Source organism: Neofelis nebulosa, chromosome 6 (genome assembly GCF_028018385.1).
Source record: "Neofelis nebulosa isolate mNeoNeb1 chromosome 6, mNeoNeb1.pri, whole genome shotgun sequence".
Taxonomy (NCBI): Eukaryota; Metazoa; Chordata; class Mammalia; order Carnivora; family Felidae; genus Neofelis; species Neofelis nebulosa.
Window position 1 is genome coordinate 120,671,952 of NC_080787.1, and position 21,003 is coordinate 120,692,954.

The window sequence follows — 21,003 nt, forward strand, 5'->3', positions numbered from 1 at the left end:
AATTTTTCAAGTTGAAAGGCCAACTGGCATTATCTTATTTTGGCTGTCCTAGCTTTAATTTTTGTTGCTGTTGTTATTCTCCTCTACATTCTCCTGTATTCATCTCTCATAAATACATATACAAACAAGAGTTTTATTCAGTTAGTCATTACCATCAGGCTCTTTGACGACCACCACCTCTTGATCTTGTCTGTTCTCACTAGATTTCTTGATATTTTCTAGTTCGGTCCAATAGTCCTCCATAGATAGTTCATCCAAAGAATCCTGAGAACTTGATCGGTCATATGGAGGTTTTTCCGAAACTTTGGTGACTTCCTGGTTCATAGTGTACTGGCCATATTTGCGACTATAAATTCAAAAGAAAACATGGTTCGTTTTAACAGATGAGGAAGTAGTATAATTTCTAAAACATCAGAGCACTGACTGAAGAATTTTGAAACTCTTTAAGTTCCCCTTAGTAAAACCAAAGAGATATATATTTTGAAGCTATTTACCTTGAGATTCCAGTAATTTTAATATGCCTGTAGCACGAACAAAGAGTTTCACTCTCTATGAAAAAGTATGCAAAGAACAAACAACGACAGAATAAACCATTTTTCCATTTCCATTTCATGTAAATTATTTTAAGACTCCTTTCTAACCTAAAACTTTTTTCTCAGAAAGCAACAGGTTGAATCTTGACTACAGGCTATTGAGATTCAATTCTATACAGTATTTCATATTTGTTATTTATATCTGCAAACAAAACTCAGCCATTATAGAGCAAGTATCTGTAATACATGACATACCATATGAATTTCCTTTTTTATTTTTGAAACCAAAGCCAACAGATGAATGACATATTAAGTTTGCTGTTACATTCTACTATAGAAAGCCACTTTCAAATTTCACTTATAAATGTACCTTTGGCCGATCTGTGGTTTAAAATACACTGAAACTTTATTTGTTGGGGGGGGAAAATCATTTATTGGCAATGCTGAATAGCTAGGAGTTATCTCTTCAACATTTATCTCAAATATTATCTACCAAGAAAAGGATAAATTGAATAAAGGTATTTTTATAACTTCCAAGTTAACTACATTTTTTTCATTATAAGTCACATCCCACCTGATATTAAAAGTGAATTAAAAGACCTGATAATAAGTAAGTATATATATCCCATATATAATAGAAATACTAACTTTTGTTTTATAATTTTTTTATATTGAGCTACGGGGGGAAAACCCTAATTACTTTAAAAAGGAAGTTTTTAAAGGTATGGTGCTTCCTCTTTATATTCAAAAATTTTTTGAAGATATAATTTACGTGGGAACAATAATTGGCGAACTAGCGTTTTGTTATTCTAATTTCAAATTGCTCCTTTAGCTCCCAAGAGAATGTTAGGAAGTGATACTTTGCTACATTGGTCTTCTTACTTCACATATGAAATTAAAAAGAACCATAAAACAAAATTATTTAATAGTAGGTAATATTTTCACATTTAAAGTGGCCTTTCCTATAAATATTTACAACAGTAGGATTTAATAGTACATAAGGGAGATGGTCACTAAACTCTGATCAATTCTACCTAGCAGTTTAATTCCAACTGGTTTCTTAGAAAGCCAAAACACTTAATTTCCTGTTGCTACAAACAAATACAATAGAACCGACTACTTAACTGTAATATGCTAACAGGCCAGTTTTATGCCTTTGAAGATGGTTCTGACTTGATTATGCATTTTAATAATGCCAGTAATGAATGAACAATCACTCGAATATCTCCCCAGTAGCAAGTCTGGAGCGGTGATGGGTGGGCATTAGGACTAGGGCCAAACAGGAGGAAGTCTGGACATAGTTGTGTGAACCTCTTTCCTCCAGTCTCCATTGTCCATTGTTTGCCTCCCCCACCCCCTTAATTCAAGGGGCACTTCCTCCCTCCCTGCCCTAATCGTCCTGTTTACATCCCTGCATCCCATCCTGGTCCCCTTTCCTTGCCCCAGTGGCCATACCTTCAGTGTTCTCATTTTAGAGTCTCCACTCCTGATTCTTTAATTAAAATGTGAACGTGAAAGCTATCTCTCTCTTAAAAACAAAAAAAATAAATTTTTACTTCCGTGATCAGCAGCTCAACCTATCCCCAAGTCCTGTTCTATAATCCTGCTTTACCAGGATAGTTAAAAATCATTTACAGGATGTCTGCCAAATTCATGTTTGGTTTGTTTCATGTCAAATGTGTAGATGCCCCGTCCTTGTTTTTGTTTTCTCTCTCATTATAATATGAGATCCGCTACCTTATTCCTATCTCCTGCACCACTTAGTTCCACGGGAGACTAACAATACACACTGTGGAATGTGTGAAGTGTAATGACTAATGCCAAATAATTTGGTTTATCTGCTCACAGAAAAGAGGTGCAGTTGAACTAAAAGTACATTAAGCTTTTCACTTCTGAAAGAATGTATTTATTCTGGCAAGAATTTTCCAGTAAATTTCCATTAAGATAGCATGGGCAGAAAAATGCAAGGGCATTGAGCAACAGCATTGTTACGTAAATATACCTTCTATATCAAGCCCTGCTTTCAAAACATGCATAAAGCAAAAATCTAATCACCTAGTGCTAATGAATAGACTCAGTATTTTTACTTTAATAAGATTCAAAGCTGAATATGTTTTTTACCACAACTCGACAATGTGGAGTCCTATGAGATGCAGAGTTTTTTTGTTTTTTTTCTTTTTTCAAATCATTGGTAAATGTTAGAAGAAAACATTTTCTTTTTTAAACATTAGAGGATGGGGAGGAGAAGGAGGAAACCATTCAGTGGTAGACTACCCTTCTTAGCATGCCAGGTAGGTTACATTTTCTCTAAAAATGTAGGGGAACATTTTTTAAGTTACAGTGTATGTCAAGAAATGCGTCATGGCACTTCTTTTCTTAGTACACTCTACATTTGAACTCCATACAGACAATGGCTGAAAGTGTGGCCCTTCTTAAAACTGTCCTGGTAAGAGGCCAGGTAACTCGTTTCCTCTCTTTGGTTTTCAGGACTATGTTATCTGATACCATGTTCACTGTGCAAACTGGGGTCAAGAACATAAAGTGACATCTGCTAGACATAATGAAGTGCAGAGCAGAAATATTTTATATTTCCAAAAGACCCAAGGTAACACATGGTGCTAAAATCAAAGGAATACACGGTTTGTACCACAGGCAACTACCCATCACTTCCACCTGACTTACTGGCAAGCAATTGTTCTTCCTCACTTACCCTCCAGAATCCTATGTGTCAATCATCCCAGGGCCACTCTTCAAAAATGCTCACATTCCTCATTTTTTCCAGCTAAAGCCACCAACAGATCTAGACAGTGTCCTCTGATAGAAGTGGCTTCCAGCTGGTTGCAAACTCATGCTCTCGCACGTGTCACAGCATCGTTGCCATGTCTTTTTTTCATGGGCGCTAACATGATCAGCAAATAGTAACTTAACAGACCCTTACGGGCCTTTATGGAATGTCCTTTCTTTCCCTCTTGCTAGCATGTTCTTATGCTGTGTTTCTAAGGAAAAAAAAAAAAAAAAAGCGGGGCTTTGTTTCGTTCTATTTTTCCCAGGTATATTTTATGCTAGGTTTCTGTGATGTTTTTTCCCCTGGTCAGTGAATTTCAAATGTAATTAGATCATTCAGGCCTCTTATTTACTTTGTCATAAAGAACGTTAAATTGGTCTGACACAACTTGTTCTTCACAGGGAGGTGGATGGTGCCATGCGTTTAGGCTGTGGTCTGCTAGACGAATGAAAGCAAGTTGACTGATGACTCATTCTAGTACCAATGCAGTCAGAGAAATGACATGCAAATATATGGAACTGGGGGTAATAACTACCTCTAGGATTCTGGAAAATCACATGACTTATCTAGCCCTAACATTTCCTACCTACAAAATGGGAGGAATACCAATAACCTTGAATGTTTTGTTGTGAGTTATCAAGGGAGAATTCTCCTCCTGAAATCCCTCCTGGGTAACCATGAAGAGGGTGTGGAACTTAGTATCACTGGTCACTGTAAAACTGCTGACTATAAATAACTGCCCCTCCCATAGTTTAATAAGGTCACCTTTGCCCTCTTCTAATGTTTAGAAAAATTACCTATCCTCTCGGAGGGCCATTCTTGAGCATTCTGGTCTCAGTACTCCTTTATACACTTAAAAACTTTCAAGGACCCCCAAAGAGCTTTTGCCTATATAGGTTATATCTATTGATATACCTATTAGCTATTAAAATTGGGAAAAAATACGAATTCATTTAATGAGAATAACTGACATCTTAACATAAATAACTCTGGGGGAGGGGAAGCCCTATTGTCCATACCAAAAAAAAAAAAAAAAAAAAAGTAGTGAGATGAGTAGCATTGTTTTACATTTTCTGAAACTGTCTTTAATGTCTGGCTTAAAAGAAGACATCTGGATTTTCACATCTGCTTCTGCATTCAATCTTTTGTGATATTGCACATCATGTAGTCTCTGGGAAACTTCACTGTGTTCTCATGAGAGAATGAGATTGAAAAAGGCCAATAGCATCTTTGTGTTATTACGAAAACAATTACGATCTCCGAGACCCCTAAAAGGGTCTTGGGATCCCACCCTGCCCCCACCGGGTGTTCCAGGACCACACTCTGAAAACCGCTGTTCCAGTATTTCTCAAAAACACCACCTAATGGGTCTCAAAATGCGCTTTTCAATTCTGCAGGCAACGCTCCAGAAAGCCTTACTGAAAGAAACAGCCATGCTTTCCTGGTGACTCTTGACCTACTTCTTTGTTTATTTTAGTTTAGTTTCACAGCCTTTCATCAAAACTGGGACTCATTCCAGTGATATACCCCTATTTAATTTATATTTCAATGACAAAGAATAGAACGTCATTTAAAATCCTCTACCTTGCCAATGTCTTTCATCATTTGCTTTTATTTATCATGGACAAAGGGGCAGGAATTCTAAGCTTTCCTTTGGGCCAGTGTATTTGAAAATGTGTATTTTCCTTATCACTCCTTGGTCATCCTTACCTCTCCTCTCCCTCAACCATCTCAGGGCAAATTTATTTGCAACTAGGATGTTTCTTTGAACTCATATTTAACTACCTGGTCTGATCTCTACTTTCTGTCCACTCCCCCCCACCCCCCACCCACATCAATACTCCTGTTGTTGCACTCATCAGTCTGTTTGCTGTTCTGCCCCTTCCAAGAGGCACTTCTGTGGCCCAAAGTCTGCTTTCTTGAAGTCTTCTGATGCTAGGATTCGGATTTGTTTGTTTTCTTACAATATCCTCTCCAAAAGAGTTATACTTTCTTTCATGTTCCTCATCCCAACGTTCATTTCAATGCACAGAAAGAAGTGACTAGGTTGGGGAGAGCCTGGGGGAGCTCAGTCGGTTAAGAGTCAGACTCCTGATTTCTGCTCAGGTCATGATCTCACGGTTCATGAGTTCAAGCCCCACATTGGGCTCCGTTCTGGCAGTGTGGAGCCTGCTCAGGATTCTCTCTCTCCCCTCTCTCTCTCTCTCTCTCTCTCTCTCTCTCCCTGCCCCTCCCCTGCCACTCTCTCTCAAAATAAATAAATATTTTTAAAAAAGAAGTGACTAGTTTGGGAGATACAAAACAGAGGAATATGGTTTATTTTTGTTTCGCTTCTTGTTCTGTTTTTAATGCACCCCCCCCCCAAGAAAAGGTTCTTACAGCATAACTTACCATCAAACATAATGACCAAGTATATTTTAGATAAAGCCATAGTTATTGAAGCATGAACTTTAGAACAGTATTGGATCCTAGGTATTTAAATCTATCCCATCATTTTCTAAATGAGGTAATGAGGCCCCAGGGTTAAAATTCTCCCTCAAGTCACCCAGCAAAGTGATGGTGGAACCAAGATTAGTGCCCTCTTTTCTTCTGCAGTCGTCTTATTACACCAAACAGACTAGAAAGGTTAGAATTTACTTTTTTTTTCCTTTGCATCAGACACTCTTTCTCAGTTTGTACCACACATAGCAAAACCCAAAGTGATCATGTTGACACAGCCTATAATTAACGTTTTTAAATGACCAGTATACTTATCTAGAGAAAAATACCTTTTAACAATCAAACCATCTCTCTTTAAAATGCATGAGACATCTTTTCCAAGGCATTTTCTAAAATATTCTTTGTGTCACTCTGAGACATGACTTCACATGTACCTGTTTTTGAAACACTTTCTTTGAAGAAGTTGGAAATTCAAAAATGGTTTTAACTCACTCTGCTTCTCCCCCTATATTATCTCTGTGTTAAAAAAAAAAAAAAAAACCAAAAACCAAAAACAGGATTTTTCTTTCACTTGGGCAGTGACATTAAAGAAGTAATCACTGCCATCATGAGATGGTGCCACTATTAATGCTCTGTAATGGCCCCGTCCATCAGAATACACTGAATTTGAATGAGTATGAAGAGCACAGACTACGAATGACCCAAGTCATTTTTTTCCCCTCGGAAGCCTATTGTTTAGCTGAAAGCAGTAATTATTAGAAGCGATGCTGACATCCAGGAAGAACGAACAGGGACAATGTCGAAGGCAGCAAGAAGTAGATGAGAAAGCACCACCACACCGGCCTCTCCTCACATCCAGGCAGCTTTGAGAACCCAGGAAAAGGGATCCCTTATCTCTTCTATTTGACCCAATTGCTACAGTTTTTGGTTGTTGTTGTTGTTTTTAACATTTATTTATTTTTGAGAGACAGAGCATGAGTCGGGGAGGGGCAGAGAGAGAGGGAGACACAGAATCCAAAGCAGGCTCCAGGCCCTGAGCTGTCAGCACAGAGCCTGACGCGGGGCTTGAGGCCACGAACCATGAGATCGTGACCTGAACCAAACTCAGACGCTTATCCAACTGAGTCACCCGTGCACCCCTAACTGCTACAGTTCTAAAAATATATGAAGTTATATTTCACATTTCAAGTAAATTTACTTTTCCTCTTCGTATACACTGTCCCTTTCATTGGGGGGGGGGGGGGGGTGCGGATAAAAATTAGGCATTATTTCTTTCAGCATTTTATCTCTTTAAAAATAAAAGTCAGTATTTGTACAGCACATTAGTCTTCACTGAACTTCCGTCCCATTTTGACATACAGCAAATCAATGAGCAACTGAACGGATGATCTTCCATTTACACAACACTGCCTAAGCGATACTGAGAGGAGCAGTCCCCTCAGTGACACTGTCAGGAGTTGGTTTTGAAAACCCGGCTTTATCACTTTTACAGAAAACTATGGCAAAGCAACTTACATGCGAGTAACACTGAAAGAGCAGGGATAGAGGCAGCTAACACCAGCAGGTCTGACAGAAAGTAGGGAAGGCACAGGACAAAAACATGTGGGAAAGTCAGGAGGCAACCAAGGTCTACTGGAAAAAATGTCCTTTGTTTCTATCTACAGACACAGGCAGGTACACACAGGGGAAATTATGGGCTAGGATTACAGCCTTTCCACTTTTAGACCCTCGTTCTGAGTAGAAGTGAGATTCTCTTGGTTCCTGAGCTCCCCAATCTTCTCTCGGGAGGCCCTGCTTCCCCCTCACTTAGAGGCACAAGTAACCAAAAGGGAGCCGCAGGGCCTCAAAGCCAAAATCAAAAGACAAGGGTAGAGGGATTTGCTGTGGGGCTTTGACATAAAATGTCAAGATCTCGGAACAATGGCCCAAAGCATATCAAACTTAGCTTTGCATATACATTTCATTCAATTATCCATCCCCATGGCTCACATCCACCTGATACGTGTTTCCGTTGGACACATTTCTACTTAGGGACTCTTTCCTTTCCTTGTTCCGGTTAGCTGTAGAGCCACCTGGAGATTAGACACCAGCAGCTTCTTTGCACTCTGGCCATAGGCTCTCCAGTTGGATCTGTTTTCTAGTTGTTGTTACTCAATTTCATATCTTGATACCTCTCTCCGTGGGGGGTGGAATAAAAGCATTTCCCTGCTTCTTCAGGTTCCCCACAGCCCTTACCACATCCTGCACTGTGATGCTACCTTTTGTGTCCCTTAAGGCAATATCCTGTGTTTTGTTTTTTTCATCTGGGTATCCTTGAGTTCAGCAAACTGCTTGCCATAGCAGATGCTTGTAAATTCTTCAATTATTAATTTAAAATTGTTCAATTATTGTTGCCTCCACAACAACTTCCTTTTACTTCCTAAGGTGATTTTTATTTAACTGCACAAAACTTACAAAGGAGTAAGACAGGAACATGAAAAGTAGACAGTAAAGAAATTAGTCATCAGGAAACCTTAAAAAGGCAATTACTAAGCAATTATTTTATGCCTCTCACTCTTGAGTGTAGTCTGAAAGTAGGCTTCCTTGTGAGGAAATAGAGGTTACAAAACAAAGAGCTGATTTCATGTTAGATTACACCTAATATCGAGTCATAAACAAACACTGGCTTAGGTTTTGTTAAGCTCACATTCCCTGCTTCCGTCCTGTCAACTCAATCTCTCAAATGAATTTTAAAATATTCGTTCAGTGCCTACTATATGTTGGGCACCTTCTCAGAGATGTCTGCTCAACCAAGCTGCTCATTCATCATGAGATAGATTATAAATGCCACCAACACCAGGTACGGGTGGAATTTTCCAGTTCCTCACTAAACTTGTGGCCCAGACAGCCCTGCAGCATAGGCCTCGGGCCTCTGCATTAGCCCAAATGTGCTTCAGGCCATGTGGGGTTCACCAATGCTTTCTCACAAAGAACTTCACTTCCTCTCTGACTACCACTTGGATCTGCTCACCTCCGCTCATGTCCCCCCCCCTCCCCGCCCCCACCACTCCCTAAACATTTCTCTAGATGCAAACATAATTTGAGGTCACCTCCACAGCCCATCCTGGGATCCCTCCCTTTCACCTGCTCTGTCTCTCACAGTCTTCACGGGTTTGGCTGAAACCCATTCACCGGCCCATTAGTAAGGCTGCTCTTTCCAGAGATGGAGTCCAGCTTCCTCACCACTGCTAACACCTGGTTCTTACTTCACAGCAGTCACGTGGTTTCAACAGTAGTTATCAGCCTCCCAGGTGTTCACCAACCTTTTCTCCATTATATTTTTATTGCTCTTAACAAATCAATGCTTTTGCCTGTTTCAAAGCTGTGCTCCTCTCAAGGTATCTACGCATTTCCAGAGGTGAAATGAAGAAGATTCACTAATGAAAACCAAAAGTCTCCCCATCTTCCCTGATGATCTTGGACTTGTCATTCAGAAGCTCCCTATCAAGCCTTCTATTAGACCAGAATTTCATCGTTACAGTTTACCAGAGTGCCTTAAACATACATTAATACAAACACATAAATTTACACCAACGTACAACCCTCCATATAAAATTTAACAACATACTTCAGAATCTGTGATCCAGGAGAGATTTCATTCTGACTATAAGGTAATAAATTACAACTTTTCCAAAATCCTCCTTCAGTTCACAGAGTATTGATTCATAATGCCTGCCATCACATAGCTACTAACAAAAATTTGTTGATATAATACCAAACTATGAACATTTTTTTTTGAGAGAGAGAGAGAGAGAGAGCGAGCGCGCGAGCATGAGCCAGGAGGGAAGAGGGAAGTGGGGGGTTGGGGTAGAGAGAATCTTAAGCAGGCTCCACAGTGAGTGCAGAGCCTGACACAGGGCTGAAGCCCACAACCTTGGGATCATGACCTGAGCTGAAATCAAGAGTTGGTAGCTCAACTGAGTCATTCATGCGCCCCTGAATATTAATATTTTTGGAAAAAAATTTTAATGTTTATTTTTATTTTTGAGAGACTGAGTGTGAGTGGGGGAGGGATGGAGAGAGAGGAAGACAGAGAATCCAAAGGAGGCTCCAGGCTCTGAGCTCTCAGCACAAAGCCCAATGCAGGGCTTGAACTCACGAACCGTGAGATCATGACCCGAGCTGAACTCAGACGCTTAACCAACTCAGCCACCCAGGTGCCTCAACATTAATATTTTTTAATTTAACGTTGGAATAGTACTGAATACAATACTGGTTTTACTTATTGCCTACGGGCAAACCTCTTGCCCTTCATAAAACTTTTATATACATATTAGCATCAACTTTCCTATGTTAATAAAAACATGGACACAAGGCATAGTCGGAAAAAAAAAAACCTTTTGATAATAACTAAAGACAAAGACATGGGCATATTCTGGAAGAGATGTGGGCATTATTATTAAACTCTTCTTTGGGACTATTTATTGAAATAAGATGGAGAAATCATCTCAGTGGGGCTGTAGAAGTATAAAACCAACCTTCACCAGCCAGCAAAAGAAAGCCAACAAACATTGGAAGAAAATATTAAAAGGGAAAAGATACCTGTGTTAATGCTACATAAATAGGCAGAGGACATTTACACATTATTTCAAAATAATACTGAAGAATAGTAATAAAACAACTGAAAACAGTACCAACAAAACGACAACTACTTGGCTAAGAAAAAAGAAATCTGCTTCACTTAGGCTACAAAGTAGAATTTTATGGATAGCTCCAAATGACCCTCAAATACCATAATTTTCCACCTGTAATACTGAAGGCCAGGAAGTATTTTTATAAGCCAGGTGCTAAAAGTCAGCTCTGCTGAGTAGATTGGGGGGGGGGGGGGGGGATAATTTCCACCTAATCAAATAATTTAGCCGAGCTCAGAAACAATTCATCCATGTTTTCACCACATGTCTTCAGCAATCAGTTACAAAGTAGGATATGTGAATATTACAGGGCAATTTTTTCCTCTTTAAATGAGATTATCTAAGGCCCCTGTTGTCTTAGTATGCTTTAAAATCTCAGCTGACCCAACCCAAGACACAGGAGTGCAGGTAGCCTGAAAGATACATGAGAAATAACATGGGCGACTAAAGACCATTTCTAATCGTTAAATACTGCTTGGAGTGGGTACTTTAAGTCTAACATTGGAAGGAAAACAAAAGAAAACAAAAATCCCACTAAAATAAATGTTTTCAGTAAAAGCCACTGAGTTCTGTTTAGAATTCAGGAACAGGGTGCAGGGGGCAGTGAGACCTAATGTGACCATGAGGGATGATGGGTAAGGGTTTTATGGAACCTTCAGGGGCTGAGCAGAGGAAATGCAGGAGGTAAAGAAAAAACTAATTTAGTAAGAAAAAATAACTAAAGCTATTCATTAGCATTACCACATCATCTAGCAGTATTGCGGGCACACTGAGCTCTGGTAAATGCCACCCACAGGCACATAAAATTCTGGGAAGATTAAATCTGCCAAACTGGAAGAATATGAACCTGCCCTAGTTTAATTCCTGTCTTAAGAAGAATCCTGAGTCTCCCACTCATCACCAGGCTTATGCTAGCCTACTGTTCACTTGTTGCGTACGCAGAGCAGCCAAATTCCCACTTAACCAAAAGCAATATGGCATCTGGGTCCCCAGTGCCATTCCCTGTGGGAATCTGAAACAGACCAAGAAGTTCACAAGTTAATGCCCTTGAGAGTTCCTTCCCTAGCCACGACCAAGGCTATTGGCACTCTGTAGAAAGTTGATACTAAATCGATGTTCAGCTCAAGGACTGCCACCTCTACTCTTCCATTGCCGTCCCTCTCGCTCTCCTCTACTTTCCCCATTGCTCTAGACTTGGGTTCTCCTTTCTGCACATTTCCTACAAAGAAACAGCCCAGACTGATTGATTTCTATTTTTTCCCAAAAGGTCACCTGCCTGGATCACTTCCATGAGCTCTGCGTTCTGCCCTGGCCAAGGCTCCCAGGACCTCACATCCCAGCCAGGTCTGGTGCCAATGATACTCCCGCCAGAAAAGAGAGGTAGAAGAAAGAACTATGGTCTCACGAAGCTAACACTGTGGAAGAGATTAGCCAATGGGCTACTGAACACAGAACAGAGCCTCCAGAGACCACGACAGAGTATGAGTAAGCTCTACGAGGAGGATATGAAAGGATTAAGAGGGTGCTGTGCCCACTAGGGCAGAAAGCAGTATTTGTTCTGTATACACCAAAACCATCAGGATGAACGATGGCATCAAAGATTAACTTCCCTTCCTATCTTGCCAGGGTAAGTCTTCAGAAAGACCTATGTGGTCAGATACTTTACAGTAAAGATCCAAGACTGAGAACTGTTTTCTGTTCTTTGTTTCCTTTTCATTTTTTTAATTCAGATGTTGGAGGGCCAACTATTAAGGGTTCCCACCTCATAAAAGACTCCAGTTATTTGCTGAAGCAGGGTTTATAAAGTAACATGCATAACTTTTATAAGAAATACTTGCAAAACTCTGAGCATATGCCAACCACTCTCATACAAGAATGTGAATTTCTTCATCCAATAACTTTATGAATAAAAAGTCTCACTGAACAACAATGCCTACATTTATTCATTGGTCTTCCTTCATTACAGATGTCAGTCAGAATCAGAGTTCTGTATTTTAAGTTTTATTTTTAAAAATAACTGTGATTGTGACTTAATGAAATTAATCCACATAATGAAGTCTATTTTCCATTTCAAGTAGTAGAGCAGATAACTTAAAAAAAAAGTGGAAGTGACATGAAGTCAATACTTCAATGTTTTGTTTTTAATATTTTTTAATGTTTATTTTGGAGAGAGAGAGGGAGAGAAAGAGGGAGGGAATGCGGGGGAGGGGTAGAGATGGCTGGAGACAACAGAATCCAAAGCAGGCTGCAGGCTCCGAGCTGTCGGCACAGAGCCCAACACAGGGCTTGAACTCGCAAACCATGATCTCATGACCTGAGCCCAAGTCGGACGCTCGATGGACTGAGCCACCCGGGTGCACTATACTCCACTGTTTTGGTGGAACAATGCTCCAGAGCTTGGGCCTTGCTTAACAATAAACAGATCACAACGTTGTGATCTACACATCCATTCAACAAATACTCTTCATTAACTGCAAGGCACTATATATGTTGCTGTCTAAAGAAACATAGGACTTCACCTCTGATCCCTTCTAACAGCAGAGGTAAGGCCTATAGAAAATGAACAATACAAGGCAGCACTGGCCTCATGCTATGACTGGTTCGGCAAGGAGGTGTCGCAGAGCTCACTTCCAGTTAAACAAAGGCCAACACAGATGCCAGAAACTGTAAGAAACATTTGCAGCACAGTAAGAGTAGGTAAGCAGGGAGATTCCAGTCTCTTGCTATACCTCATTCTAATTTTATAAAGTTCTCCCCAGAGCCAACCATGTCTTCCTGTTATTTGATTCAACTTTACTTCCCTCTAATGTAAGCCCATTTCCTCTGAGCAAATAAAGAATTAATCAGTGTCCTCTTTATATTAACCCCTTTGTTGGGAATGGTTTTCAGTCCTTTACTGTATACACTGAAGTGGCCAATGAATATCATTCCTTTACTTTTTCCGCCTATAGTTTACAAAGCAATGGCTTAGAAATATACCATATAGCACACATGCTTAAGAGCACCTGAGTCATCATGAACTACCCACAGGTAACTGCATATCACCTTCTGAAATTTTCCCTTTGGGCCTTTTTCAGTTGGCTTTTGCCCTGCAGCTGACACCTCCGAGCTGATGTTGATTTTAGAAACAAGAACCTTTTTAGGCTCATGTGGGTGGTCCTTGGCATAGATACCAAAGTTAGAAACCTAATCATAAATGTTTTTTCCTTCCTCACTGAGGCAAGTGAGCACTGTTATTAATTGCTTTCCATGGTTCTGCTTTCTTTTTGAAAAAGCCTTTGCTGATCATTTGCATTAATATTATGCTAATAAAAGTAAGGGAATGCTAACTAATTCAGTCTCTTTAGTAGTAACTAAGGATCAGAGAGAGAGAGAGAGAGAGAGAGAGAGAGAGAGAGAAAGGTAATTTGCATATTTTCATGATTGGAGCGAATTGGCATTTAAATACTCGCAACCATTTTTGAAGAGAAATAATAATACATTTTGGGCCAGCCTGAGCAGAAGTAATTTCTCCAGTGGAACCATCTAAAACCCAAGTATTTCAGGACACATTCTGCTTCTAAGCATGAATATGAGATGACAAGGATGAGCATTCAAACACAGGGCAACCATCTGCATCATAAATACATTTCAGTTCCTCTCTGCAGAAGGAATTCATTTACTGTTGAAGGCCATTCACTTCCACTTCTGACTGCTTATTCCTCAAAAAGCTTCCAAGCATTGTGAGAACAATGATTAAAGGAAGATCTTCCATCTGTGCTGCATTAGGCTGCAAGACAGCCCCTCCTGCAGAAACAGCTTTTGCATAATTCATTGTGCCATTTTAAACCCTAATCAGTGAATTGCAATAAGCTATGAAGAGAGTAGAAGAAGGGAAACACATTCATTGGCTACCTCCTAAGCATTCACCCAACCCTTGCTTTGGGCTACGGCTCCATGAATCGTAGTGTGCATGTGTGAGTGTGTGAAGAGAGATATACATATATATACATATCTCCCTCTCTACACACACACACACACACACACACACACACACACACACACACACACACCCCTTTGCCTTATGTCCATCCAACAGGTTCTTAACTCTCCCCTGAAGTGCTGTCATCACTCCTAGGCCATATTAATGTCCCAAGAAAGAGTATTTCTTAGGTTATTATCACAGGGTGGTTTAGTGAAGAAGATTCTACTGGAAGACAGAAGTCCAGCTCTGTTGTTCTTTGTGTAAACATGACAGATAATTCACTCTACAATATGAATAAGAACATCTCAAGTCTCTTCCAATTTTAAAAATTATATAACCCTAATCTGTTCGCACTGATTTTCCACATATAATGCTTTAACAGAACCTGCCACTTTGACTTAGTGTTTCATTTTCCAAAGAAGGGGAAATGGTGGTGGGGGATTTCTTGGTGCCTCACTTACCCCTCAACCATAGCAGCTTCACTTGATTTAATTTGGGACCCACCTAAGGATGCACTGGAGGCAGGGGTGCCTGGGTGGCTCAGCTGGTTAAGTGTCCAACTTCGGCTTAGGTCACGATCTCATGGTTTGCGAATTCGAGCCCATGTCATTGGGCCCTGTGCTGACAGTTCAGAGCCTGGAGCCTGCTTCAGACTCTGTGTCTCTCTGCCTGCCCTTCTCTGCCTCCCTCCCTCCCTCTCAAAAATAAAACATTTTTTAAAAATGCGCTAGGGCACCTGGGTGGCTCAGTCAGTTAAGCGTCCGACTTCAGCTCAGGTCACAATCTCATAGTTTGTGGTTTCAAGCGCCACGTCAAGCTCTGTGCCGAGAGCTCAGAGCCTGGAGCCTGCTTCGGATTCCCTGCCTCCCTCTCTCTCTGCCCCTCCCCTGCTCACGCTCTCACTCTCTCTCCCTCTCAAAAATAAAACATTATTTTTTTGTTTGTTTTTTTAAAGCACTGGAGCGGGGTGCCAGGGTGGCTCAGTTGGTTGAGCATCCAACTCTCGATTTCAGCTCAGGTCATGATTTCATGTTCATGGGATTAAGTCCTATGAAGGGCTCCACGCTTCAGCACAGAGCCTGCTTGAAATTCTCTCCCTCCTTCTCTCTCTCTTGAAATAAACTTAATGACTACAGAAAATTAGAAAAACAACTGCCTTAGGCATCTCAAGTTTAAAAACAACTTGTATAGAATCCTTAAGCTTTAAACATTGAAAAATTAATTAGGCAGAAGGGTTTAATGATGGTAGGCAATGTATATGATTTTGACCCAGCCGAGTAGTGAGAAACTATGCAGGCAGTAGAGTTGAAGACATGGATTGCAAATTGTATAATAGAATTTATCACTTTCCATTTCTCATCACTCCATGGACAATGGTTTTTAAAAAAAAAAGTTAGCATTTTGAGTTTTTATGGATAGGTGACATTAATATATAGATGAATTATAGTAATGAATTATAGTAAAGTCCCTAAGATTTAGTTTGGTGGTTCAGTAAAGAATCAAAAAAAAAAAAAAAAAACACTCTTGAAAGACTACAACTTGAAAATGTGAATTTAGTGGTAGTATTTTCAAATAAATGATTTTATTTTTTTTAAAGTAAGTTCTATGCCCAATGTGGGGCTTGAACTCACGGCCCCAAGATCAAGAGTCACATGCTCTACCAACTGAGCCAGCCAGGTGCCCCTAAGTGATTTTATTTTTAACTAAATAGCTCGTAATGATTGAAAACCTGCCCCTAAACATTAAATACTTGTCTGAATCTTAGAAAGCACAATTGGAGGGTGGTAGGAAACCTTTCTGTATTATTTTGAATATGACAATAAATTATTTTACAACATTGCTATCCAACTGAAATAAAAGGCAAGCCGCAAAAGTATTTTAAGATTTTCTAGAGGCCCCATTAGAAAAGTAAAAAGAACAAGTGTAATAGTATACTTTATTTAACCTAATATACCCAAAATATTATCACTACAACAGGTAATCAATATTAAAATTATTCATGAGATCTTTTACTCTTTTTTCATTCTAAGTCTTTAAAATCCCGTAACTTCCATTTTGCATTCATCCTTGGACTCGCCACATTTCAAGTGCTCAGTAGTCTCGGGTGGCTGGTGGCTACCTTACTGACAGGGCAGCTACCGAATGAATGAGGCAGTAGGCAGGTCCTCTTTGTACAGCTCAATGTATACAAATCACGTCACTCCCTCCTACTTCCAACATGCTAGCGCCTGTTTGCCTACAGAATATTCACCTTGTCCTGGACGTAGAAAAAATTTAGTGAAAAACTACTTTACTCCACGCTATGCGAACCTATAGAATTCAGACGTATTTCAGAAAGGCAGATCTCGAATTTAGCAGGCAACAAAGACTCGAGCAATGGGAACTGCGAGACGACTCAAAGTGCTATGGAAGCACAGATCGGGGAAGTCACAAGCTCCAGGTTGGTGACTTGGTAAAGGCTTCACAGGAAAGTGATGGGAGCTGGATCTTAAAGGCTAAATGGTACTCCGCCAGCCAGATGATGACAAGAAAGGCATTCAAGGCAGTGGCAACCCTATGAACAAAGCGATAGAAGTGAGCTTGGGAAATGGAGTAGACGGATGTGGACAGACTGCACTGACTTCCAGGGAGGTGCAACCAGTTGGAGGTGGGGATGGCGTGTTAGGCATTGGGGGAGGGGTAGCAAAAAGGGCACAGCCAAATTGTGCTGGACCTTGCTTGCCATATTGAGACACGTGGAATACAATAGTGGAAGGTGTCTAAATAAGCAAATGTCACTACCAAATCAGGGGGAAATGAAGTTTAAGAACTAAATTACAGAGAGGGGCACCTGGGTGGCTCAGTTGGTCGAGCATCCGACTTCGGCTCAGGTCATGATCTCGCGGTTCTTGAGTTCGAGCCCCGCATCGGGCTCTTTGTTGTCAGTGCAGAACCCATTTCGGATCCTTCCCTCCCCCCTCCGTCTCTGTCTCTCCCTCAAAAATAAATTTAAAAAATAAATAAGTACACTACAGAGACAGCCGGGTGCCATGATGCTCTAGAGTCAGGGGATCCCTGAGAGACGGTAAGGATCTGAATCCAGAAGGCACGGGTAGAAACAGAAGTGAAAGGAAAAAGTTGGGAAGCTCTCCCCCAAACAGACTCCAAGTTATATAAAGTGGATGATGGAAACAGAAGAAACCAAGATAACTCCATCGTTTGTTCTTCGATAGGCAGGTGGAAGGTTGCCACTCACCGGCAGAGGGATTACAGGGCAAAGGGCAGGCTTGACAGAGAATGTGAGCAGTTCCGTTGGACATACTAAATCTGAAATATCTTAGAGACCCTTGGGCGACATCGAGATCCCTAAGGCCCACCCCCTTCTTATATGAGATTCACCTGTCTTTGCCTCCATACGTTCATGCCCTTTGGGTACAAAGCATGTTCCCTGAGCCAGCAGCACCAGCATCAAGCTTCTCAGGAAGGCGGAATTTCAGACCCTGCTCCAGACTTGCTGAATCCCAACCTGCAGTTCAGCCAAATGCCCAGGTGATGTCTGTGCACAATCGAGTTAGACAAGAACTGCGGGAACATCTGAAAACGTAGATCAGGAGCTCACGAAAGAGGTGTTGACCACTGACCGAAGGGAGTTTGATTTTAGAAGTCAGCACCGTATACGCGACTTAAAACGACAGGGGTGAAAGAGAGCTTACAGAAAGCAGACCACTTTAAACAGGATAAAAGAAGCTGCGGGCTGAGGAGGTCACATGTTCGGAATTAAAATAATCATAAAGGCAAACATGGTTCTCTCTTCTTAAGGCCATTTAATAAAAACTGAACCTTCACGAAGAAGAAAAAGGAAACAAAACCTTTAAAAATAATGAAAGACCCACAATGGTGAATCCCCACTAAAGCTATGAAGAACTACTTATGATTAAGCAAAAGTCATATTAATGTCCCCTAGTATTCTAAAATGCTGAACAAATTTGTTCACAAATATATCTGATGTGAGTGGAGGCAGAATCAAATAGAAACTCTGGGGCCATGATTGCCTGCCGAGGCAGAGGTAACCAGAGCGAGTCAGACACTCAGGAGGCTGGGAAGCCAGGCCGGCCTCCCCAGGCCCCACCACACCAGGCCGGGCCTGTCCCCTCGGCTGGATAATGAGGGGGCTTGAGAACAAGACATTCTCCTCTCAGGAGATCTCCACCTGTGACCTGCCTACGGTTTAAATTGGTGGGAAGGTGAAACTCATTTGTTGCCTCCAAACACTCCCTGACACCAGCGTGAAGAATGTTCCGTTCCCCACCCTCAGCCCATCCCAACTACCTCATCCCACCATCTTACCCAGAAAACTTTCCTGAAGTTTTGTGCAGATTCCAACGGCTGGGCAGAGCTGATTTCTAGTCCACCAAGCTATCTTCTGTGTCCTCTGTTGCCCAGGTGACACTGACGTTGCTGCCTGGTGTTGCCACACACACACCCAGAATGCTAAGGCCTTGCAACCAAGAGCTCCTCCCAAGAGCCGTGAGAGCTGCTGCTCCCTGAGACCTCGGCCCCCCTGAATGCTTCTTGTGAATGCCAAATGATTAAAAGCCACTGCATGCAATTACCATCCCATGTCAAAGCCTTAAAAAAATTTTTTTTTGTTTTTTTAATTTGGCTTTACTGCAGGTCACAGAAGCCAAGCCGGGAATAGCAAGCTATGCCTTCACGTGGGTGACAGTGCCCATGGATACAAACGCGGCAGAAGATTAAAGTGTGGCAGACAAGGACAGGCTGCTCTTTCAAGTGGCAACAGCAGCCCAGCCTGAAGGGCCCAGGAGGGCACAACGCCCGCTTCTCAGATCCTCGGAACAAACACTCCGTGTGCACCAGACTCTTCCCTTTGAAGTGGGAGGAATTTATCTATTGTCATCCTCTTGCTTTAAATTATGTTCCAGTATGGATCTGAAGAGGTGTTGTGTTCTTCCAGGGCAAATGTCCTTCACGTTCGTACAGGAAGGCCACCCAAGCATCTTCTCATATAGTAAACTCTTCTCTCCACAGTCACGTTGTATCAGATGGTCTCCTTCAGGTAATACCAAATCCACATGTAGAGCCTTTTGTTTCACGGTGCAAGGGTTCACACAGGCACACCTACCCAGGCACATAGCCAAAAGGTAGCTCTTTAGTTGACATCAGGACACCTACAACGGACATCCATGTTTATAGAAGATCCACTGGTCTTGACCGCTGGCACCTTCATCAGTTGGGACCATTTAAGTACCAGTGGCACACTAACCCTGCCAACTTTCAATTCCAACACACTCACTTCCTAAAAAGAAACTGAAAAGGCCCAAATCTGCAAAGGAAAGGGAGAAAATTCTCATGCTGTATTTTAAAGGTAAATGTTAATTAAATTTTCACTAGCCGCATTGCAGTCGCTCCATTAGAAGAAGAAAAGCAGTGTTGGATAATTTGCCGGGAACAGTGATCACAATGGTAAGACTATGAGGGGGTCACTATGATTGTTCCCATTTTATAGATGAAGAAACTGAAACTCAGAGAAATAAATCAACATGACCAAGAAAGCCAGGATGCACTCCAAGCCATGTGGTCCCAGGACCCATGTTCTTGGGCTTTTAGTCTCCATGTGATAAAAGCCTTTGAAATCTGTCCTCAAAAATGGTAATTCAAACTAAGTGGAATTTGGAGCTGGAATGACCCTAGAGATCACTAGGTCAAATAATTCTCAACTCTCTGAGTTTCACAGATGGCACATGAGAGGAACAGTAGCAAATCTACTGTAATTATCAATGTGCTTAAAGACACAGATGATACGTTCAAACAATCCAACCCCTAACACAGGTTTCTTGTTTTGTTTTGTTTTTAAAGAGACAGAGATAAAGAACCTAGTTGAACTTCTGCATGAAATCCTCTGCATCCTTTCTTTCCTAGGCCCTGCATGAAATCCAGCCCTTAAGTTTTCAAACATGAATATGGCAGAGAAAAACTGGGTGATTTGCCCAGTAACATACAGGTAGTTAATAGCTGTGCCAAATCTCTAAGAAGGCTTCCTGATCCTCAGTCAGTAAATAGCATAACCAAGTACCTTCCATTAGGACAGATGGTATTATGACACAGAAAACACATTACTCTTCAACTTTATCACCAGGGCAATAAAGACAGGCAATAAATACCCTTTTATTGACACTTATTTTCCCTCTGTGAACTTTGACAGCCCAACCCACTGATCCTTTGGCTGGTCTAAAGAACAACTAACCACTTCACATATTCTCCAACGTATTCCCGCTTATTGAAACTTACTCCTTTGGAAAGAAAAAAAGCTCTTAATGCTAAAACTTCAGCAATCACAAACTGGGAGGCTTCAGGCTCTAGCTAGCTGGCAGAAATATTCTGTTTGGTCAGCAGGGTGTTTCGAACATTTTTAGATTCGTTTACTACATCTCTCTCTTGTAACGTGTTTCTCTGGGCAGGGCAGCAGGTGCTGTGGGGCTGGCCCCTTTGATCAGAGGATATCCTGCCCCTTTGCCGTAGTTCCCACCCATGCTCCCACCCTGAATGTTATGCTATCTGCTGGTCCCTGTGGGCATCTGATTTTCGGCCTCTGCTTTACTGCATTAATATTAA

At 41.2% G+C, this 21,003-nt stretch overlaps 1 protein-coding gene across 1 annotated transcript in view; it reads right to left on the reverse strand.

Moving 5' to 3' along the window:
• ARHGAP18 (Rho GTPase activating protein 18) overlaps positions 1-21,003 on the reverse strand; it is a 124,515-nt gene that overhangs the window by 59,924 nt on the left and 43,588 nt on the right. The window contains exon 2 of the mRNA XM_058735220.1: positions 153-346. Coding sequence (XP_058591203.1) covers positions 153-346 — 194 coding nt within the window. The remainder of the gene's footprint in view (positions 1-152; positions 347-21,003) is intronic.